Source organism: Anabrus simplex, chromosome 6, assembly GCF_040414725.1.
Source record: "Anabrus simplex isolate iqAnaSimp1 chromosome 6, ASM4041472v1, whole genome shotgun sequence".
NCBI lineage: Eukaryota > Metazoa > Arthropoda > Insecta > Orthoptera > Tettigoniidae > Anabrus > Anabrus simplex.
The window spans coordinates 246,305,541-246,331,088 of record NC_090270.1 but is presented as its reverse complement, the minus strand read 5'-3'; the positions used below and the strand labels follow the sequence as shown (position 1 = coordinate 246,331,088).

Sequence of the window (25,548 nt, the reverse complement as noted above, 5' to 3'; positions counted from 1 at the left end):
GTTACGACTTCTCCTGTGGGAAGAAAAAAGAGAGTTACAAGGGACTCAAAAGAGCTGTATGACAATACATGCACAAAACATTTCTGGGAGCTTATCTCACCTGCGTGCCAATTTCTATAAATAATGTTGCGATAGATTCCTTATGAAGTCACCTTACCTTTATGTAATTTATCATAAATAAACCTTGCTATCGCTTCCTTAGAAAAACTGTCTATGCCGGTCACTGGATGTTCACGCTTTCGGCGTTTACCTGGTGTAGAAAATTCAACTCCCTTCTTGAAATTTCCTATTACTTTTCGGACTAAACCGAAACTACACTGTAAGAATACACACACAGAAATATATTACATACACATATACCATAAGTCAACATGAATACACAAAGGTTAAGTCTACGAACCGCATCGAAGTCGACACAAGACATGGTACCGGTATAGGCCTAGGCCTACATGATCAGGTTAGGTTAGGTTAGGTTAGGTTCAGAATGAAATACTGCTCCTTTTCAACTGATTGTCATTATGCCAGAAACTTATCATAGAAACAAGATAAAAACGAACACTTACCCCAGTTAATAATGAAACTCTTGCCATTAGCTTCGTATCACTACGACTGATACCTTCTTCGTCGTCTTCCTGTTTCAATTGCTCGTAGCAATGTACAAGCATTTCTTGACCTGAAGCTTGTAAAGGACGTAACCTTGGTTTCCTTTTCGGAGGAGTTTTTGCAGATTTTTCTTCCTTCTTAGACATCCCAATCGAATTCTGTTCGTATAAGTATGGGACGAAATAGGAACGTAATTAATAAAATGATGTGCTCATCATTTCACACAAACTATGTTATTAAATGCATTATCCGAACATGCCACAATTCTACTTACCTGGTATTAGCCAAATAGATTTACAATCCCACAGAAAAAGAAAATATGCTTTAAATATTCTCGCAAATGTACCGCTAGTGACTTTAGAGGCAATGCGGTGGCAACACACAATTCACGCTAGAACAGTGACTGAACGTTGCCAACGTGCCAGATTAACGGTAACAGTAAGACGTCGTATCGGCAAGTAGGGTCCCTAAACTGTATGGTTACCGACACTGAAAAAGACCCAACAGCAAGAAAAGTCACTATAAATCAATACCTTAATATTACAGGGGAGAAAGGGTAAGGTTGCACCCTTAGTGTACGTCCTTACACGGAGAGGACTATAGATCGTCATCCGTGTGAGTGTACTGCCTATATTTTGTGATGTCAAATTAAGATGTTCATTCGACGTAAAATTTTTCTGTCTTCAATTTGATGTTAATAATAATAATCCATGGTTACTCATTTTCAATCGAGTGGAAGAGCGCTGTCGGGTGAGAACCTAGGGTGATGAATTTGGTCACGGAGAGAAACGTTTTTTTAATGCCCATTTTTAAACTGTGTCTGACTGACAATAAAAAGATCTAGTAGAATGTTTCAGTCATTTCTCGTAAAAATTTAGTTATTAAATACGATATCATTTATGCGAAGTTATTCATGATTAATGCATTGTGCGATATTAGACGTCGAGATTTCTAGTAAGGATTTTATTCCAGTTCTTTGTCGATGATAATTGTGGAGCTGGGAAACAGAGGTTAGTTTTGTTGATATGAGATTTGTGAATCAGGTTGGACCTGTCATTGAAGCCGGGACACGGAAGCCCGAGGAATGTTTTATATGAGTTGAGATGAGATGTGCGAATCAGGTTAGAGTCCTGTCATTGAAGCCGGGACATGATAGCCCGAGGAATATTTTATAATGTTGGGAATGGAAAGAAATTCATAGAAATCCATAGCGGTATCAATTGGCGACGCGTATAATTAGTGTGGGCATCTTGAAGCATAATCTGTGCATTTGGTTGGTCAGAATATCGTATTTGTTTAATTATGTCGGCAGAGTTTAAAGGGAGCATTTTGAGAAGCCAGTCAACTGTGAATAAACCAGGTGTTTCATGTAACTGCCAAGCGAACTCGGGGGATGAGAGACCTCAGCTATGATAACGGGACAGGCGTGGAGTTGAGATTGTACTGTAATTCTTGGCCAGGGAAAACGTTAAAATGCTGGATTTAGTTGAAATTCATAGCCGGTAATGATCTGAGTATTGTGAAATACTGTAATTGGGGACGTAATGAACATTTGAAATCACGAACTTTGAGTATAAGGAACAGAGTAACCAAATTCAGGGTTGTCCAAAATATAGAGCGATGGCTGTGATGATCGGTTTGTCTGTGAGGGGTGTGCAAAATTCATAATGGTATGACGAGATGTGACATCGTAATTATATGGCGAGTTGTTTGGTTTGTACGTAGATTATTAGGATATCCAAGTGTTAATAACGGTTAGGACTAGATTAGATTTTAAAAGTGTGAGATCACGATACAAGATATATAGCTGGACATGAATTATGTAACAATTCTTTTCCAGCCAGATAAACATCGCAATATTGAATTCACATCACAGCTGCGTAGGAATTTGTGAAGAAACCAGAGTCCGCGGAGATAAAATTTACTGATCCTTAGCATTTCGTTAAATCATTTAAATTTATTTAATTATTAAATTCAGTGAAACCGCATTTTGAAATAACTTTAATCAAGCCAATAACTTGGAGATGCATTCTGGAAATTTTAGTTTGTTTTCTGGGGAATATTAAAAAATAAAGTAACGATGAAAGGGACATATCCGAAGGAAATGGATTTTACTGCCACAAAGTTTGTGAGCATTGCTATTGTTGTAAGTATTGAACTTTGATTGATTGAGCAGTGAATGTGCTGGGATAGTAAAGTGGAACTTTCGTCATCAACCGATGTAACTTAATTGTGTTTAGCCTTCAGCCTAGAAACTTGGATGGTCAGGGAGTCATCAACCTCAGTGACTTAGATTAGGGCCATATGTCATTGTAGCATCCTTTCCTTGCGGTCATCATCCACAATGACTTTAGAGTAACTTAGAAGATTAGATGTCGGTCCATGACATAGACGCAGGTCACATCGATTCAATTAAGGGTCCATGCCGTAGAACCACTGTGTGGCACACACCGATTGGACGGCCTTAATTATACCCAGAGTCCAGAGTTCGTGTTACGAGGGCTGGACCATAACGAATCACTATGATGGTACATGTGGTCTCACATGGAAGCCGAATTTAAGGATTTCCAGACTTTCCTTTCTTAAATGATTAATAATTGAGACAAAGGTTTCTAGTAAGAATGCCCGCCAGGCAGTTACGTTAAAGTCTCACACCAGTGTTCTGACGTTTATGTAAAATGATTGTGGTGTCCAGTGGACACAATTGACTTCTATGATACCATTGACATAAAAGAAGGCTTCAAAATTTCCTGAATAAATAGGAATCTTTTAAACAGACCTTTCATTCCAGTGGATAGATTAGAATTACTGAACCCTACCTTTACCTCAGCAAGTGACGAAGAACCCGACACGACCCAAGAGACAGATCTCATGAACTTTGCTGATAGGTAAGAAAGGTAGGTATCCCTCAATATGGACCAAAGGTTTCAGTATGCTCTGTAATATATATTCTCTTAGTTTCACGTGGGCCATATTCCGATTATTATTATTATTATTATTATTATTATTATTATTATTATTATTATTATTATTATTATTATTATTATTATTATTATTATTATTATTAATTCATATAATAAATTTAAATGAATATTAATTAATAAAATTAAAATTAATAATAATAATAATATGCACAAACGAATTCTAAGACAGGATTATCTCCGTATACCACCACTGTATGCATGAAACCTGTGTGGTGCTTTGTTCTCCCTCAATCAGCCAGCCGTGACGAAGGGAGAAAGTAGTGCCTAATCCCTCGAATGAGCTGATGACCTATGCTCTATGAAGCATAGCTCGAAGTGTTGCTATTTTTTGTGAGGTTGACTGACATGAGGAGTTATTTATGATTGTTGCTATAGTTTTCTCTAAATTATAAATGTGTGTACCACATTTGTGAGGTCTAGGAAGTTGATTGGTCTGTTGGTTTCATGTTCTATTGTGCACTTGATGTTGCAGTGTAAGTTATTTAACAGGAGACGTAATTCATCAAGTTCTTCTTTACTCCCATTGAATAGACGGTGTGATTCACATATCTGTGATGACATATGATTTTATTTATAATTGGGTGTCCTGAAGTAAATCATTTATTACCTAGGCTATGTCATTGATGAACATTTCTGCTAGACCCCATAGCTAAACCATCTTGCTTCTGGTAGATTTTATTGTCAAATGTAAAATAACTATGATAGGACAAGTTCAAAGAGATTCCAAAATGTCTAGGTGCGATATCCTTTTGTGCTTTTACAGGTTGCTGTTTATAATTTGTAATGTGGGTTTTATTGGGACATTGGTGTAATGATTGGCAATGCCCAGGGAGGCCAATCTTGCCTCTTTGGGGATGTATATTCTTTGAATTCAATTGTGTATCGCGTCATCATTTCGCCACCTGACGATAGAGCCTAGACCAGGAATAGCAAACCTTTACCAACTAGCATGTCAATTAAGGCTTTGTTTATTACTTTTTATTGTATAGTGTGCCATCGATTAATTTTCTTTGAAATCACCATGGAACTCTTCATTTGACTTCAATCAGGTATTAGATCGTATTGCATATAAACATATTCGAGTGAATGTATCATTATTTTATTTTGCAATTATTACTGAAAATTACAAATTAAAAAACAGGTGAATTTTAAGAATAAGGTATATTTTTGCTCTATCCTAATAAAATTATAAAAAATGACCATAAAATTATTTGGGACATACTTCTTGTTAAATGTTCAAATATGCTGTGTTGCTAGATCTTCGACCTATTTATTACAAATTGAAAACCTTAAAATATGTTAGTATGTTGTCTGACGTGCCAAAGAAGTCGTGTTCGCATGTGACGTAGTGGCGCTGAAACGCATTGTGGAGCACAATATATAAAACTATTTGTGACTGATAATAGTTTGAATTATTCATAAATAATTAATTCAGAGTCACAGACAAGGTCTACACAAAACATCCTTTATTGTTTTCTGCTATTGTTTCAGCTATTTTACTGGCTATGATAGCAGGAACAAGATGTAATCAGCCGTTCACAGCAGAGCATATTGGTGGGGGATTGATTACTGTATCCAATCAAGTCTTCAGCACATCATTGTTTGAGGTAAGGACGTATGGATACAGTGTATCTAACTAAAATGTGAATTAATAATCTAATTGAAGATCATTTCAAATCAGCACGAATAGGTGATATTCAAACACAGATCTATATTAGTACACTGCTGGCAAAATTAGGTTACTGAAATGTATTTGATTTCATACTATAAAGTAAATGCCTTCTTTTCGTACTCAAAAGAGTGTCTGTTTCAAAGAAATCATCTCTGATTGGTTAAACTCCGCTTCACAATAATGTAAGCACGGGTAGTCAGAGAGATTATGAACCAGAGAACACCAAATTTAACCTTGTTGTTTATCCTCCATTGATCTTTCGAAATGAAAGGTTGCCTATTCTATTGTTAATTGGTGCATTGTTGGAAGCTGCATTTATTGGTCGTTGTTGTGGAAAAAATATTGTGTGCTTTACAGTGTGCAGTCTTGTACCACTGTGGTTAACCTAACCAATTTAACTGTGTTTTGGTGATTATTGGTTGTTTGATTTTTGCCCTGTTTTACGGTGTACCAACTGTTTAAGTACTCAGTAGACCTATCATCATGTGGCTGCACGGCATTCTCGGAAACGAGTGGAGTCCCATATTGGCCAACGCTAGCTGAAGCCACCTCTCCTGAGTCATTAAAAAATCAAACTGCTTTCGGAAATCTCTTGAGAACTAGTGGCTACTCTCGTTAAATCGCTTTCTCCCTACCGCAGCCTCCGTGTTGAAAGAGCAACAGAAAGTGGCTACCAAAACGGTTCTGAAAGGGAAAAAGGTTAAAACCCAGGAAAATCCTGTGGCTGCTCAGAACACTTCTGAGATGCTGGCTTCCCTACTCGCTGCTTACAGATGACTGGTTGGAGCTGCATCGCGACGGTTTCGTAAGGAACAACTTTTGTATCTAGAATATCTTTGAAATTTCGTCGTCTCACAAGGACGTAGTCAATCTGAGTTGCATTGGAGCCACTGTAGTACGTGATAAGATGAGTATCACGCTTCTTGAACCAGGTGTTCGTGGTGATCACATCATGAGTTTCTGCACAATCAAGTATTCGTTGGCCCTCGTCGTTCTTCTCTCCATATCCATGTCCACCATGGGCAGTGTGGTCTTCTTTCCTCTGTCCGACGTGTCCATTCAGATCACCGGCAACGATAAGGTAGTCTTCTGGTGGCACTTCAGCAGTCTTCTCATCAAGCAGTTCCCAGAAGGCATCTTTGGTTTCCGTGTCTAGGCCGGTTTGCGGAGCGTAGGCACTGAAAATGTGGACTTACCTTCTATCCGCGGCATATACGATTATCATCAAACGATCATGGTAGCGTTGAACTTCAGAGACATAACCATCAAATTTTGCTGATATAACAATACCAACACCATTAGTTGTTCTTCGCGTTCCGTTGTATATGAGTTTGTATCCACACCCAATGTCACATGACTTTTCTCCACTCCATCATATTTCCTGCACCGCACAGATGTCTATATGCCTTCTTTGAAGTGCTGTGGCCAGTTCACTGATTAGACCAGATATAGTACCGCCGTTCAGTGATGCTATACGGAATGTGGGGGCTCGCTTGTTTAGCCGTCGCAACCCGTCCGACGGCAATCCTTGCATACTTTTCGCGCTGACTGGGCCCTGCCAACGCACGTTACTTTTAACGGGAGACGCCCTAGCCGCGGTTCCAATTCCTTGAAACAACATTTCCATAAAGATATGACAGTGTGATTTTATGGCCGGCTTGTCACGGAGCCTGTCGCCAAGCATTTTAGAGCTGCTGCCAGCAGGTAGTTAGGCCGCTCCTGACCTGGAGAACAGACGCTTTTTGTAGCCGCTCCTCTGGAGAACAAACGCTACGTTACTCTCTGCATTAACTACCAGAAAGGTAGAGTGAATTATCTGACAACTGCACCGTGCCGATAGTCTCCATCTCCGCCGAAGTTGCCATTAAGGACTTTGACACACTTCCATGACTGATGAAAGTTATATCTAGAGTGGCGCGAAGACCACGAAAATACAGCCAAGATTGTGTGTCCTGGAGGCAGCTCTTCCGCTCTCTCCACCGTTGGGAATCTGAAACTCCTCTTCCGTCTTTGAGACCGTTGACAAGGTTTCACCTAGTAACCCTAGGTAGGGGCCCTTCCAGGGTACTACCATCCGGAGCCAGATGGGCCCAGTTTTTTAACGAGGTGTTACTCCTCCCCCTCCTCCTTCCTCGACACTTGCGATATGAGGCCCCGGACTTGGGACCCGCAATGGTGGAGTTTGAATAAAGCCAGAACTGAAGAATAAATTTTGAAAAAAATATATTTATCAGGAATTATTTTCTTTTGATTGATACTCTTTTCATTTGATAATAACAACAACATCAATAGTGTAATTTAACAACAGGAAATTAATAACAGGCAAGCGTAAAAGCTTAGTTAATTCACAACCGGGGAGAAAGGACTCCCATCTTTATACAAGACTTTTAGTCATGACCAGACCAATAGGTTTCTCAAATATTTAAATCCTTGGCATAAATGAGATTAATTAGGCACTAGCCCTTACAAATGATGTGCCCCAGCAGAGGAAATATAGAACCTTACTTTGAAGGAAGGAGGCTATTCCATATCAAAGTTACCAAGAGGGGAATCGATTTCTCAAATTCAAAGGTACGTATGAGAAGGGCCTCGGACCCTGAACAACATTTTACAATTGACAGATTACAATGGCCTAATGGGCCTCGATTCGCGTTACGTTAATGAATTCACGTCAGAACGTCTCTTGTTACTTTTAGCAGAACACAACTTTCTGTACTTAAACAGCTTTTACACTAGCTACCCTTATTTCATTGGGGAGCCACATTAAATAACGGATCGAAAGATCCAGAATACAGGAACCGAAGCTCATATTTCAGAGCTAAGAAATGGAAAAGCAAAGGATTGAGAGCGAAATTAAAGTGATGGTGAACACCTCAAGCTATCTCGTGATATGATTTGTCAATAAAACCTAATGGGGTAGAAAGCCCTGTGACACAGAGGATAAGCCATACTGTGTACTTAGTGACTAAGATAAAAAAGTTTAAGTCCAAAAAACAAGGTAGAACAATTTAGAATAGGAAAGACAGCAGAAAACATAGGGGATAAGGGAAACTAGGGTACATCGTGCGTCCTTACATTTTACATAGTCCCCGAGAGGGTTTTACGTTATGTCCGGGAACAGCCTAGAAAACTTACATTTAAGTCCTGACAGATAGAAGAGAAACCCTGCATTAATTTTTTTTTTTGCTAGTGGCTTTACTTCGCACCGACACAGGTCTTATGGCAACGATGGGATAGGAAACCCCTAGGAGTTGGAAGGAATCGGCCGTGGCCTAAATTAAGGTACAGTCCCAGCATTTTCCTGGCGTGAAAATTGGAAACCACGGGAAACCATCTTCAGGCTTGCCGACAGTGGGATTAGAACCCGCTACCTCCCGGATGCAAGCTCACAGCCGCGCACCCCTAACAGCACGGCCAACTCGCCCGGTCACATTAAAATTTTAGGCAAACGCAGTTCGACCTAACAGTTAAATGCTAAGGAGAACGTTGAAATCTTTCCTTTGCCACAGTTAAATAAAGTTCACATAGTTAGTTGATGGTTCTGCTTTACCTCATCCTGCCATCTCTACGCTGTAGCCAGCCCCAGCCTCGTCATTCGGCCTCCGTAAGGAGACCCCACTAGTGTTGCACTTTCAAACTCTCGGTTAGAATTGACACTTATGGTCCAAACTCACAACAATATATAGAGGCAGGCTGGGTGGCAGTTCTTGAAAATTAGAGAATTTTCGAAAATTACGTAACTAGACTTTTGAGTGGTGGAACACGACACTGTATGGCAGAGAGCTGATTGGTTGATCACTAGGTATCAGACAGTAGTGGCAACCCAGAAACTTCTGAAAGAAATCAGGTTGACTAACCCCTAAACAGCAGCAATTCTCGACCAAGTTACAGTATTTACAGCTCAAGGCAATAGATGGCACTTAGAAACAACTGTTGAGACATTTTGTGAAGATACGTAAAACTTAGTTGATAAGGTCGAGTTCAATGTCTTGCACTACTGTCCGTAGTAGTAGTAGTAGCAGTAGTAGTAGCTGTCAGTGGAGAGATGTTTTGGGATGGCATTTGTAGACGAATAAGTTTGAATGGAGTTTTAAAAACAGGAAAGATCATACAACGGGTAATATGAAGATAAATTTGGAATTCAAGGGGAAAGTAGGGGCAAATACTTGTTTATAGGAAGAGAAGTCAGGGATTCGAATCATTTACCAAGGAAGATGCTAGATATTTTTCCAACTTTTTTAAATGCAGATCCATGGTGATTGATAGTAGCAGTAGTAGTAGTATTTTATAGAGCGGTAGGGAGGTGTCGAATCACGAACATCCCGAGGACAACGGATACAGCGGGCAGGAAGGTCAATACCTACAGCCGTGAATGAGCGAATACAACAAAGAAACTCGTCTCCTTGGAACAGGTGGTGGCGGTGATTATTGTTTTAAGAGGAAGTACAACTAGGCAACCATCTTCTAATAATCAGAGGAAAAAAATTGGATCGGAAGCGAAACTTCGAACAGAAAGGCAAGGACCACGAAGGGCGTGAAAATGAAAGACTCTCTAGGCCTTGGTAACCTAATACCGCAGGGGTCGGAAAGGAGCAAGAGTTGACCAAGGGAGATAGGTTAAATGAAAGTGAGGAGTCTGGTGGAAATAAGTGTAAGCAATGCCAGGGCTCAGCTAACGGCCCCGTCATCACCAAACCATGCTCCCAAGTTAAGAGCCCGCGGGGTTCCTTTTAGTCGCCACTTAGGACAGGCAGGTGTTACCATAAATGTTATTCTACCGCTCCCACCCACAGGATGACTCTTTGGTGGCGGAATGAACTGGAAATGTCTAGGGGTCTTAGTCCGACAGAGGGAATTTATTAAGGCTGTGTGTGTGATCTTCACGGCCAATGATCATGGAATGATGATTATTACTACTGCAATTATTTTCTTTACTCAGGGATATGCATGGATGATGTTGCAGGCTATGTTTGAATTTTAAGAACTCGTTTCTACAATGGAAGAGCAATAATAATTGATAACCTCTTCGAGAGCAGTAAGGTTAAGCCAGGAGATTATCAACCAGTGAAGCTGGACTGCTTGCGTACAATATTCTGATAACCCTCAGTTATCACTATTCAAGACAAAGATTACTGTCTTATTATGTCATAGGTAACGCACTGAGATAGGCTTAACCGCGGTTTACCCCGGTAAAGTTAGCTCTACAAAACATCTCTGGATAAATTATATATATAAAATAACATGTCCTGACTGACTGACTGACTGACTGACTGACTGACTGACTGACTGACTGACTGACTGACTGACTGACTTATTCATCATTGGACATAAATAAAATCTTGGAGATACTTTTATATTAGAGGGCAGATGCTCACTATGGGGGTATTTTTAGATATTCCATCGCTAAGGGGGTGAAAAAGGAGATGAATTGTTTAAATGAATATATCCATATCTCAGAAACTTAAAAGTTTACAAACGTAAAAATTGGGGAAAAAGTGGTTAAATACCTTTTATGAGGATATCTGTATCCAGAAAACTGGAGATGTTACAGACATGAAAATTAGTATCAGGAATCTCCTTTAAACATAAAGAAACACGTATATTTTTGTTTTTTGAAAATCCAATCAATAGGAGTTGAACAGGAGTGACAAATCGGGTGAATTTTTAAACCATCTCTAGGGTATATCTGAGAAACGTAATATGTTACAGACATGAAAAATGGCACTGTATTTGAAATCTCCTGTAAAAGTAAAGAAACACAAATATCTGTTTTCGGAAAATATACTTAAGGGGAATTGAAAAAGGGGGCGAATTTTTAACACGAGCATATCTACAGGACATCTCAAAAACTTAGCATGTTACAGACGTGAAAATTGATACTTTCATCTCTCTTGAATATAAAGAAACATTCATTTTTGTTTTTACAAAAAACCCGGCGTGGGGGGGGTAAAGGAACTGAAGAGGGGGTTAATTTTTTTTATTAGAATACTGATATCTGCAAAACAGAAGATGTTACAGACGTGAAAATTGGTATTTGGAGTCGTCTTTAAAATAAAAAATGCCTATTTTTGGTTTTCGGATAAGCCACTTAAGGAGGGTTGAAATAATAAAAAAAATCAGTTGAATTCATCCGAAAACTAAAGATGTTACAAACGTGAAAATTGGCACTTGGATTTAAAAAAATAAAGAAACACGCATTTTGGGGGTAAAATCTACTCGGGGGGGGGGTGTAGGTGGAAAAGGAATGGACTTATTTTTATTAGGATACATTTATATCAAAACCTGAAGATATTACAGTCGTGATAATTGGTATTTTGAACCTCCTTTATAAATAAAGAAACACGCATTTTTAGTTTTCGTAAAATTCAGTTAAGGGGGAGGGTGGAATAAAGTGAAGAAACTGAATTATATTCAAGGGGAAACAGAAGATGTTACAGACGTCAAAATTGGTTTTTGGAACCTCCTTTAAAAATAAAGAAACATGTTTTTTTGTTTTCTGAAAATCGACTTAAGGAAACACGTATTTTTCGGAATATCCACTTAAGGGGGTTAAAAGAACTAAAAAATCGTGTGAATATTAAACATGAGTACCAGTATATCTACAGAGTACGCCAAAAACTTAACATGTTACTGACGTGAAAATTAATATTTGGAAAGTCCTTAAAAATACAGGAACATTTATTTTCGTTTGTTTTCAGAAAAGGCACTTAATGGGGCTGAAAAGAAGTGAAAAGATGTGTTCAATATTTTTTAAGAGGATACATGTATCTCCAAAACTGGAGATGTTACTGACGCGAAAATTGTTATTTGGAATCTCCTTTAAAAATAAAAGATGTATTTTTTTCTTGAGAGAAGACATGGTCATTTTAGCCCCAAAAGGGAGTACCAGAGATGTGGTTTACAAAGAGTTTCTGGGGTAAATGAAACTCATTTTTTTTGTGAATTTTGTACTTTAGGGATTTTCATATAATGTCTTAGTACGGTACCGAGGAACGATTACTTTTATCAAATTACGAAATCCACATGAGCGAAGCCGCGTTTAACAGGTAGTACATAATAGAAACGTGAGGTATCCGGAGATTCCTTGTGAACGTTCCTCGAATTGACACCAAAGGGCAACTTGACAGTCTGTGAGGAAAGGGACCCTAGCTAAGATAAAATCTAACGTTGAAGGCGGCAAATGCCTAATAGCTAATGAAGGTCAATATCCTTGACCCAGAGGAATCGTACCTTGTGCCCCTTGGACCAAAGGCCAGCACGGCCACGGCGTCGGATAACCCCTGGATAAAGATAGAAGATTAATGTTATTGTTTTCACGTCCCGCTAACTACTTCGAATACATCGAGGTGCCGAAAAATTTCCCCGCATGAATTTTTACGTTCCAGTAAATCTACCGACACGTGGCTGACGTATTTAAGTAGCTTTAAATACCACCGGACTGAGCCAGGATCGAATCTGCCGAGTTGGCGTCCGAAGGCCGGCGTCTCAACCGTCTGAGTCATTCAGCCCGGCGAAGATAGAAGATTATACTAAGAAACAGTTTTAGCCGCGTAATATTCGATCTATCCAAACCTCTTGTACTTAACATAAACAATCTGTGTACAACCCGCTAGGGTGTATCCTTCACAAAAAATAAATTCGAAAACTACAAGGAGGTATGAGGTCAGATAACATACACTGTATCACCTGAACAATGGAGTAAAAATCAGTAGATTTATTTTAATAACTAGCAAATGTAATCCTTCCTTCGCTACGGTATTCTACATTGCGTACGGATATCGAAGTAAATTACTGTACACGCAGTGAATAGGATTTTTTAAAAATTGCATGTCTCCTAGCATTATCCGAGAAACAGCATGGGGAGATCCCCATACGTTGTTTCCAATGTAAAGTGTGAATTGAGGAGTTGTGATGATAACGGCAGGCTCACTTGCCTACTGCCATTCACAATGGTGTAGGGAAGTTTACATTATAATGGCAGGCCCCATTGCCAATTGCGGTGTCGCAATGGATTTGAAAAGTTTTCGATACAATCGCAGGCCCCCTTTCTCTTACTTCCAGACAAATTACAGTTGAGGAGATTTTATTATAATGGCAGGTAACTTCCCTACTGCTAGTCAAAATTGAGTTGTGCCGTTATCATTGTAATAACAGGCCCCTTTTCCTAATGCCAGCCAGCTTACTACCAGTCAAACCGAGTTGGTGAGTTTCCATTAACGGCTAATGCCAGTCACATTTTAGAAGGGTACATTTGTTTATAATGGCTGCCACCCTTGCCCAGAGCGAAACACATGCTCCCTTGCCTTCTGCAAGTGAAATCGAGAAAGGAATAATTCTTTACAATGGGGGCCCTCCTCACTAATGCCACTTACACAGGCGTTGAAAAAGGACTCCATGCCTACTGCCAGTCAAAGTCGATGTGGGGAGTACTGATTACAAAAGCAAACACACCCTTTCATGATCGCTACAATTCGACATCAATATATATATCGACATACAAAAGTATATGCATGTTTAAAATTTTGCAGACCTTCATTTACAGATCAAGTGCTGCTAAACGGTACGTCATATCGACAAACGGATTATATTTGTACCATAATTCGCAGAATTTTGTGGTCTAAATGGCTGTCCCTATCATATTTTCTCGTATCTCGTCAGTTCATAGGTCAGATGTCCGCCTCCGTAGTGTAACGGTAGTGTTATTAGCTGCCGTCCTCGGGGGCCCGGGTTCGATTCCAGGTACTGCCAGAAATTTAAGAATGGCAGGAGGGCTGGCCTGTGGTTGAAATGGTATATGCAGCTCACCTCCATTGGGGGTGTGCCTGAAAAGAGCTGCACCACCTCGGGATGAGAACACGAGTTTGCTAACTTACTTTACTTATAGGTCGGATTGAGTTAGAAACGTTGAATTTGGTGAAATTTGGGTCTCACAGTGCATTACCTTTCGAATAATTATAACAACTACAAACATAGCATTTGGCTCAAATATGGCTACTGGATTGGTCAATGATCGTGTAGAATTTGATGATTCTATCTTTTCTATAAGTGATTTAAAGTATGAATTATACGTGTAAAAATTGCAAAATTTATCTGCAATTGAGAAATTGAGACAAATGTAAGGTATAAGGGAGAAAGATATGACAAAAAGTCATAGCACCAAAGTTGTAGATCACTCCAAATTGAACCGGGATTGTGCCATCCATTTTGTGATAGGACTTACCGTTTAGCCTCGAAATACCTCTAAACGAAGGTCTGCACCGTCATTAGAATTTCCTCGATATTTCGATATTCTTCGAGGATGAAAAGTGAAAAATTTAAAAATCTTGGAGTTTTCCGTCGGTTACAGTCTGAAACGTATATTTTTGCCAAATTTCCATTTTCTAGCTCGTATGGCAGATTGTGCCGCATTCTTAATTTTGGGGGAGAGCGATAAAAATTAGTACTTTCAGAAAACTAAAGCCAAAGTATGCAGATGGTCATTTTTACCCTTTAAACGGGTAGCTGCACGAAAATTTTGCCAAAATTGTCAGTGTACAGGCACACGGTCTTCACGATTTTATTTATATAGATAGGCAAGGAATCTACTCCACGTACAGCACCTTTTGGGCTATGTCCGCTGGACTTAACCTGAAAAAACCGACCGTTCATGATATCTCCCTTATTAATCCTCCTTTCGAGAAGAGAGATTTAGAAATTTATTTTCATTAAGGATGGTCGATTTCCATTAATTTTTGGATGTGCATAGTTTGCGGGAGTGCAACTTCATGGTGTCGGTTTCTGATAAACCCACAGTAAAGTTAGGTATTCAGAAATAATATTGGCCCTAAAACCTACCCAAGGACAGGTAGATTCTAAATATCAAATTTGGTAGAAATATATCCAGTAGTAGTTTTCAAGCTATAAAAACTCAGATAAACAAACAAACAAACAAACAAACAAACAAACAAACAGACAGACAAACCGACAGACACCAAAGCTAAAAAATATGCATATGGTCATTATTGCACCTGAAACGGATAACTGTATGGACATTACGCCAAAATAGTCAATGTACAGACACACAGTCGTTACGACCTTATTTATATGGATGGCACATAAGCATGGGCACGTTTGAAAGTGCAGAACTTCATTTCGAAATTTACTGCTCGTAAACGGCACATCTTATCAACGAACGGTTTGCGCCATCAGACGCCCCATTTATCGGTATACATGTATGGTCCTAAAACATTTTCTCGTATCTTCAATATTTATGGATTAGATTGATTTCAAAAATTTAAATAGTGTGAAATTTGGGTACATTTTTAACATTTTACATTACTTTTTGCATACTTGTGTATAAGCTAGAATCATAAATTTTGGTTCTCATATGGCCATTGGTCGTATCAATGTGCGTACCGAATTTGATGACTCTTTCTTATAATGTGTCAAACAATGTAATATACGTGTAAAAATCACAACATTTACGTACAATCGAGATAGACACATATAGCCAAATCTAGCGTATAAGAGAGAGCGATAGGACAAAATGTCATAGGACCAAAGTTGAAAAATCACTCCAAATTGTACCGAGATTGTGCCATCCGTTTTGTGATAGGACTTACCGTTCAGCCACGAAATTCCTCGAAACCAAAGTCTGCAGCGTCATTAGAATTGCCTCGATATTTCGATATTCTTCGGGGATAAAAAGATAAAAATTTAAAGATCTAGGAAGTTTTCCGTCTGTTACAGGCTAAAACGTACAATTTTGCCAAATTTAAATTTTCTAGCTCGTCTGGCAGATTGGGCCGCATTCTTGATTTTGGGAGAGGGCGGTAGAAATTAGGACTTTCAGGAAACTAAAGCCAAATAATGTGCAGATGGTCATTAATACCCTTTAAACGGATAGCTGTACTAGTTTTGGTGGAGTTGACTAATGTTGTTCCAGTGAGTTTCAGGGTGAGATCGAACCAGGTGGCCATTGACACTCTTAAAAAGCACTCCGCTTAACTAATATTTCTTCAATGATTGAGGTAAATTGTTCAGGTTTTTACAAATTTCATCGCCAAGAGATTTTTTTGTATCATTAGGGTCTTCATTGTGACGACTAATGTAAATACGTGTTCCTCTCGTGCTAAAGTTCTTGTGACATAATTAGCATTCTATGAGTGTTCGAGAATCTTCTGTAGAAGATGAGGGTTCTTTATCCATTTTTAGTTTAAATGAAGTCAATGATGACATCGCAAGGGTCAGTCTACTTTTATTTTAGTGTAACGAAATTAAAATTATACGTGTGATATCTAAAAGTATCGAACTAAGAACTGGTTTAATGTAATGCTAAAACTAATCTGAACTAAAAGTAATCTAAGAGGAATAAATAATATTGCAGGCATAAATCCAGTATAAAATCGTAGATCATATGATAGATAATAAAAGCTCGGACGAAAGCATTACAAAACCTAACCTAGGCTAATTCAATACTTGATTACTCATGGTCAGTAGACCTGACACGTACATGCACAGAAATGCGATCGAGTTCGAAGGTTGGTGGGACTACCACTTAGGTGGAGTTACGTTTCGTGTAGTGTACAATGACATATAGATTTAGACTGGCAATGAGCAGTAGGATTCTGAAGCCGGAAGCGTGCGGCCGCCGCCATCTTATGTCACTAGAGTACCCCGATGCATTAATGTAAAATAGTAGCCTAAGCGGAAATATTGGACAGGAGATAACTCGAATAACTAAAAGCACTTAGAATAATAATAATTCTGATTAATTAGACCTAATATGTTCTTTATTATACTGTTAAGAAAAGAAACACTGGTAGGCTATATCAATTTACAAATGCTTAACAATAGCCTCCTGTTGTAGACCGATCTGTGGTCAAAACTGTTTCCATTCTTGCCCCTTACAGAATGATTCACGCGTATTTTGAAGTACAGTAATGAAATTACACTTACAAGGTGATAAACGTGCGTATCCCTTGGATTTAGATCTAAAGCGTGTGAGCTTAAACTTGAATCAAACCAAAAATAATGTTTCGTACAACTGAGCTGTGACTTCATTAGGTATGTTCCCTTTCACGACTCAGCCTAAACCATTACATGTATTATCTCTGAAATACATCTCAATAAGTTTGCACACATGAACAATATCTTTCGTAGGAATATACAGATTACATCTATTCTTGAAAGAAATGAATGTATAAGGATTTTCTTTTATGTACAAATGCATCCTTACAAGTGTTACATTGTAGAGAATTTACTAACATCCTTATCACTAATCCTGAGATATATTTAATAATGTTATATGGTAATGAACCTAACACCTATTTCGATTGATGCAAGATTACCAATCCTTCAACTCTAATTTTAACAGTAATTTTGACATCCTTACAATATATCTTTAAAACATAGAAGAGACCGAGACCACTATTATTCAATTACTAAAAAAACCAAAACAAAGACCAAAACTTAACCTATAACCATATTGAACCCGCATGCTCGGGGTCATAATTGAATCATGATTTGTTATATGAAAGAATATATGGTACATTTATTGAAGTACAGAATTTAGTTGACAATATTTCATCTGTGTAGTGTTGAAATACGAGCTAAGTACACGACAGACTGGAGCCTGAAGGATTAGCTTGTCATAACAACATAGAGCTGCCTCACGGCAGGGGGCCTATTAATTTAGCGACCAGAAGATACGTATGTCCACAAATATGTTTCGTACAATAAGAGAAAGGCAAGCCTAAGACAATGGAATGTCGCAACACGAGCGCTGCGCTGGGATATTTCGGGCGAACGCAAACTTTCTGCTACGTCACGGATTCTCGGAATCAGAGAGTGGAAAATTACAGCGTTTCCACGGTAAACGTTGGTCTAGGTTGTTGCAGGTGAAAATTCAAACCAAGCACGCACTTGTAGACCAAGCACGAAAATTTAGTTGGCGATTCAGGAATACCACCTTGAAAGATCTGGGTGAAATAATAAAGTTAGCTACGAAAATAATCATAAATAAATTATTGCAGTTATATGGATCAACTTAAGGAACTTTTTAGATATCATACGTGGAAGAATAATCAATAATAGATTGCAAATTAAATTAATTGAAGACGGAATTTCCTGGAATTTGAGCTCCTCGCTTGCCATTGGCTGGAGGCTACCACGTTGAGATAGACGCTTTCGGACCCGCCAAAAGTCAGGAGCGAAATCCATCCATATCTCCGAAATCTATGATCGCCAGGAGATCATATTCGATTCAGTATATATTCCAAATGAAGGGATTAATTTGATATAAATGATCATTTCCCGTTCGGAGTGCAAGTGCCGATTTGAGAAATCCACCCCCCCTCTATCTCGGACATGACGTCACTGGGGCCACGAGGAAGACATTCACCGATAAATATGAGCACAATGAACGCTCAGTACTTAGTTACTTGTGAATGCATGTTGACGCTAACTCGTGTACTTAGTTACTTCTGAATTCAGATTGGCGCTAACTCGTCGTGGAGCTTACTCTGAAATTTTACTTTGACGCTGAATTAACTTGCAACTTGTACGAACGACCACATGTACTTACATGATGTGCTCGTGTGTGGGCGAAGTGACTTGTATTATTTACGTCTTGTTCCAGTCAGTAGAGTAACTTTAAACATTCCAAATCATGCTACGATTTGAGACGTTGAGATTTATATTGTGTGAAGTTTAAATAGTAGATAGTGTTTCCGAGGAGAGAACATACTTTCTTTTACTAAAAACGGTAAATGCAGAGTTACGCTACTGTGTGACGAGCAGTACAAGGAAATAACATTAAATTAATGGAACCTGTACGATAGGAATCGATCCGTCATCTTGATAAACTCTTCAAGAGTACGACGTGAGTCGGACGGGCCAGACAACGCGAAGAGCGTGTATATTAACACTCCGCCGTTGTGTTAAGTCCTTTGTGCGGAAGGAGGACGAAGAGATAACAGTATATATAAATTAAATTGGGTCTAGGATGATTAAGTGTTATGATAGTATTTCAGTGAATACCAACAGTGTTTATATTTGAAGTGATACATGTGTAATAATTTAATAAGTATGGCGGAATGCCAGGAAATCACTTGTGACATACAACCAGCCATTATGGAGGGATAAACAACAGAGAGGGCCAGGTGGGTCTCTCATCTGCTGTGCCGCCAAAGATGACAACGACAAAGATGAGTACCAAAATATAAACTTATTTGGGGATGTCATTATGATCCAGGGAAGGGTAATAATTTGATTTTGACTTGGTTACCTTATGTAACGAAATGGGTCACTTCTCGATCCTATTCTAAATTTGTATAACGAACGAGATTAAGTAATTTTAACGTAAATGTCGGATCAAAGTATGTATTCATTTTGTTGTACATATAATTTCTGTAGATATAGGATAGTAGTTAAGTCATGCATAATTTTTATAGTCGAGATTTTTCGACAAGTTTTGATTTTGTGTAGTGTTCAATTCGACCCGGAGTTTGCAGTTATATTATTTCATTTAACGACAAGTCGTATAATAATCTTTATGGGAAATCCAGCTTTGTGTCAGGCCAGCTGTGTTTGTATTGTTATGTTAATAGTCTTCCTTTGACGTTGTTGGAGGGAATGCTACTAATAATAATCATAAATATAATAATAATTCTTGAGATATCGTATTTCGATGTGAACAGTGATTAATAGTAAATTCTGTGTGATGATATGTTGAAATTATCAGGAGTCGTTAATGACGGTATGTTTTTCTAATTCGGACTTAATATGAATGATAATCTAAATTTGTGAATTAATAATTATGAATAGTGAGATCAGTGCTAATAATCCTTATATGCTAATAGACGTATTGTTTAAATTACGGTCCAATATTTTATAAATAAATATTTCATATTTTATAGATATTTCATTTGCAAGTACTAACCGGAACACGTAGGGTAATGAATTACGTGATCATGATTGTCAAATGTTGGCAATATAATTCCAGGTTGTTGCGATGGTTTTGTGGAGAATGACCTCAGAAATAAATCGAATGGGAAGAAAGATATTATAAAGATCACGCAGTCAGGATATAAAAATGTTGTACGATGTCATAGTTGAAAAATATAAGTCAGTTGATAATTCTGTGAGAAATAAATGTAAAAAATAATGTTGAGATACAAAGAGATATAAATTCCGTAGGGCCTATGGGAAACACTTGGCATATTGACGAAGCTGTGTTGAAATAATATGATACGAGGAAATGTATGAAATTAATGATGAACACAGAGAAATGAGTGTAAAATGTACGGGCAATGTAACAGAGAAATACTGAATTACGTAATGGGCAGGATTCGAACCCGTGACAGCATGTACGAAGTTAATAGACTGCGCAGCTCTTCGTTGAAATACTACGGACCTAAAGATAATGAGAGGTTCAGATTCCACATAAATGATCGTACGTTGTGATAGTTAAAATGACGAGTAATGATAATCATGATACCGTAATAATAATAATAATAATAATAATAATAATAATAATAATAATAATAATAATAATAAATATTTCAGATTAAGAAGTTGGACCGTGTTAAATAAATAAACGGGGATAAATGTGTTAATTAGGAATATAACTGATGGTGTGAAAACGATAATAATAATAATAATAATAATAATAATAATAATAATAATAATAATAATAATAATAATAATAATAATAATAATAATAATAATAACGTTAGAACGGTGATAAATCGTAGTGATCAATATCATAATAATTATCTTAAAATAATAATAATCACATTTGGTTTGGTGATCATTGTAGAAACGTAATGTAACCGGTATGTTGAGATGTTTGCGAACGTGACAAACTCATAACCCATAATAATAACCATATGAGTAATATCATAATAATATTAATAATCACATGAGTGATATTATAATAATAACAATAACAGTAATAACACTTGTGTTTTGCGTCCCGTAATAATCAAGATCATAATGAAACGTGGCGGTGTCAGGAATTATCGAATAATAATAATAATAATAATAATAATAATAATAATAATAATAATAATAATAATAATAATAATAATAATAATAATAATAATAGTAATAATAATAATAATAATGGTAATATCATGGATGGATGATTATTCTAATAATAATGAATTAAAGTATTGACGACGACATCATTCAGTTCGTGATATCGTCGGAGTAATAATCACATATTTCCCTGTAACTAGCTGGCTCAGGCGTTAGTCATGTTACTGTAATGCTTGGTTTGTTTATTTCCTGCTTGCGGGGCGAGTGGAGTTCATCGGCCGGTTATTCCCAATACTCCTCATGTTATCTCATTCGAGACACTAACCTACTGATACCATGTGGCCGAGTTGGGCAGTATTTAGATTATGTGTAAATAATTTGTAGATGTTAGTTCCAGTGGCATGGCATCAGCTGGATATAAAATGGAACCCGTTCGTGATAATGCTTCCCTGTGATCATATGACATGTCCCATCCTGAGTGCCGACCCCAGGAAATGTAGATAGTCGGAGGTACGTCATCTAATTTAAATCGAGAAGCCGACAATAAACATGGTTTAACCTCGGGCTCTCGATCCTCTTGCGATCGATAAGTGAAATATACCCCACAATTGTCATTCTTTTCCAGGATGAACATCATCAGCATATTGTTACCACTTGCGGTAAAGCAAGTGACTTGTTTTATGTAACGTGTTGTAAAATTAATTGTTGTTGCCAATTGTATCAAAATTCCGTGTGCCGCATGGCGCAATAAATTGCTCCTTTTGGCCATTGTTTTAAAGGAAACCGTTCTCATAATCTTATTGTAGTTAGACGCTATGCCCCTTTTAAAGTTAAATGTCACTTCCTAGTCCTATCATGGAGTCCTTAAATTTATGTTTACAATTGATCTTTCCCCATTTTATTTTTAGTTGCCCCGTTCATTCCCATGTTCACTGATGCCTCTATATTTATATATTTGATGACTTAAATAATGAACCGACACCCCTGAGATAAATGCTAGTCTGGGACTCGGGAGGTGGACGGGTACAATATATTGTAGTAACATTATTATTATTATTATTATTATTATTATTATTATTATTATTATTATTATTATTATTATTATTATTATTATTATTATTATTATTATTATTATTATTATTATTATTATTATTATTATTATTATTATTATTCCGGGATTTCTGTGGAACAGCAGAAGTGAAAGAAGGTGCCGGGATGAATGGGTCTAACTACAGAGTCAAAGTTAAAATTTTAACAAAGGTTATATATTCCAGAAAACAATATAAATGTGATAGCTTTTCACTTTAGGGAAATTACAAAGACATAGCAATCAAAAAACGAAACTTAGAAGGATCCATGAATTTTAACTTTCTTGGGCTACAAGCCCCTAGTTTTACAATTTCGAGCTCCTAGCTCAACGCACAAATTTGTTCAAGGGCAGAAATCCCGTAATAACATGGAGCACTTGCTCCCACTTTACAATGTCAAGTCTCCCAGAGGCATTCTTACAACACTAGAAAAGAGCTGAAAAGCTCTCAGTTTTTCAAGCCTATTGAAGGCAATATCAGACTTTACAATTACTTGCCATCAAGGCATAACTTACACAAATGAAACGGGGGTACCTTGTACCCAACCTACTGGGCCTTAGCAGAAAAAGAACAGGTTAAGTAAATGGCCCGCAACACCAAGTTGAATGGAGGCGTGTACTTGCACTCCTAAATATGCATTCTTAAAACCTAAAAGGCACTAGACCGATGAAACAGGGGTATTCCCAAACTATGGAGGTGACTCGTACAATAATAATTTAAGACATTACAGGAAGGAAGAAAACCAGTTACAAAACGTAGTCACCCCAAACCCATACGAAGGGGAGCTCGAGAGGGTAAATCACTCTCTATCCCCGAATTACAGTTGCAGATTTTATGTTTTTACATAAGCCGGCAGAAAATTACATTTTTAGAAAAGTAGGTTATATGGTAAAAGTTTCGGACCTTTCCAGCGGGTTAAACTGCTGAACTAGCAAGTAATAAAGATGTTAAACGGCCATTACCTTGCTGGAGAACTGCTGCCTGATGAAAGAAGCACCACCCGCCTCCTGCTTTACATACACACACTCAGTTAGATGTTAATCAAATGGCTAAGAGACGTGAAAATTCCTCAGTTTATAAACCCTCGGTAAAGTTCGAGACCTTTCATGAATAATTAAACCACACCCTCTCACGTTTATTGGCGGATACAATGTTACACACAAAATCGAAGAAGGAACCCGTGATTGGTTAGAAATTAATTACAGAAATTGGGGATTGGCTGAATCCAAAACTGGGGGAAAGAAAAGATCAATATTGCCAACCCCAAAATGAATGAACATAATTTAGTGAAGAAGAAACTTATGAATACAAAATTTCTTCAAATAAAGTTCCTTCACTTCGCACCAGGGTGCATGATCATAGTTTTTGTAGTGACATCTGTTGCAGAAAGTCCAAAATTCCTGATAAATGGTAAACAAAACGCGTGGAATTTTATACAGTACTGGACACTTCACAATCACAAAATTAAGGTGGTGACATCTTCTGAGAAAAGGTTTAAGTAGATTTAGTAGTAGTTTAAGTAGATTTAGTTCCAGGTTCTGCGTTTCTCCTGTAGAGGAGTTCTAATTGGCGCAAGATTTAAATGTGCGGCGTAGAGGTGTACCGCCCGGTAGAATTATTATTATTATTATTATTATTATTATTATTATTATTATTATTATTATTATTATTATTATTATTATTATTATTCCCTATGCCACACTCCATCACAAGGTGTCTAACGCCAACAAATATATATATCGAAAGAAAGTGATCTCTATCTCCTACATAATTAGGCATGTTTAATAGTGAATTTAATTTCATTAATAAGTAGACAACAAGTGTTCATGAGCATATGTAAGCCACTTACCGGTGTACTGAAACTCCTATTCCTTCCTTCTTCTTTCGTCTTGAATAGGAAACACCACACCCAAACACTACTCAGGTATTCACCATTTGCCATTACAGTAGTATGCCGAAAACTTAATATGAAATGCACATAAAAGCAACATAAAACAAAACTTCACGTAAGAGAGTAACATATATGTTTATAGTGGATCTGTAGTGGCGTAAGATGGTGGCGGCTGGAAGTTTCCGTCTTCAGTTTCACCAGTGCTAAAAGATAGGGCGCTGCCAGTCTATTTAGTGTATATCTGTGGTAGTGTACCTTTATAGAAATCTTGAAGATGTACAATCAATGCTAAACAATATAAATTAACAAGATGGCTGCAATTGAGGATCCAATTTCACCCAAGTATTATGGGAAGAATTTCCGTGATTAAAATAGAGAATTTGTAGGCAACACTATCAGATATGCAAAACAAATCAGCAACCAGCTATCACACACAGAACCACAGCGCCGCAGAACACAGTGGGTATATTCTCCCAGCGAAACCACAGGAAAATCAAATTCATTGCCTTCCTTAAACACATCAATCCAAGCACCATAGATCCAGCAAATAGCGTCGAGGGCCTTCACCATCACACTCCGTGTAAATTCGATTGCATTGTTACACGTATCAGCCGAATTACAGGAAGACTCTGTCATAACATAGTCGTTTTTACATACTCTTGAACACGCAGCATTTCCAATGACATTGTTAAAATTGCTTGCACTAAACCTTTACAAAATAGCAAAACACTATAGTTTTGAACCAGTCCAAAGTATCATTTATTGGGTGTTCAATGTCCAGAGCTGAGGGGTGTTCAATGTATAGATAATTTTTAACATGTAAGTCTATTGGGAATTAAACGGCGCATTACATTTTTACCAGTGTATCCTACCTGTACTGACTTACGGGTGTGAGACCTGGACACTGAATGAATTTGTCAAACAAAAACTTTAACAGCTCATAGAGGCATAGAAAGATCAATACTGGGTTTCTTGCGAAGAGACAGAAAGAGAGTGGAGGTTACTGACATCATTCAATGGGTGACTACATTGAAATAGCTGTGGGCTGGACGTGGGCTTGTAGACAGAACTGTTGATGGACAAAACGAACTTGTTCTTGAGTGAGCCCTAGAGAAAAATAGAGGTCAAGAGGATGGTCAGTGGACCGATGACGCAAGGACTTACGGCGAACTAATGGAGTGTATTGGCCAAGACCGTTTTGCCTGGAACGAGCTATTACATAATTGAGGAGTGTCTCTTCAAGAGGTGCTATTTCCAGTTCAGGAAAAAAAAAATCAGTATTTTATTCAC

At 37.8% G+C, this 25,548-nt stretch overlaps 1 protein-coding gene across 2 annotated transcripts in view; it reads left to right on the top strand.

Annotated features, from left to right (window-relative positions):
• Positions 1-25,548, top strand: part of LOC136875697 (leukocyte elastase inhibitor) — a 133,677-nt gene that overhangs the window by 22,542 nt on the left and 85,587 nt on the right. The window contains exon 2 of one of the 2 annotated variants that reach the window (XM_067149256.2): positions 5,079-5,194. The exons of the other annotated variant lie outside the window; for it this stretch is intronic. Within the exon in view, the coding sequence (XP_067005357.2) occupies positions 5,079-5,194 (116 nt within the window). The remainder of the gene's footprint in view (positions 1-5,078; positions 5,195-25,548) is intronic. 2 annotated transcript variants of the gene reach the window in all.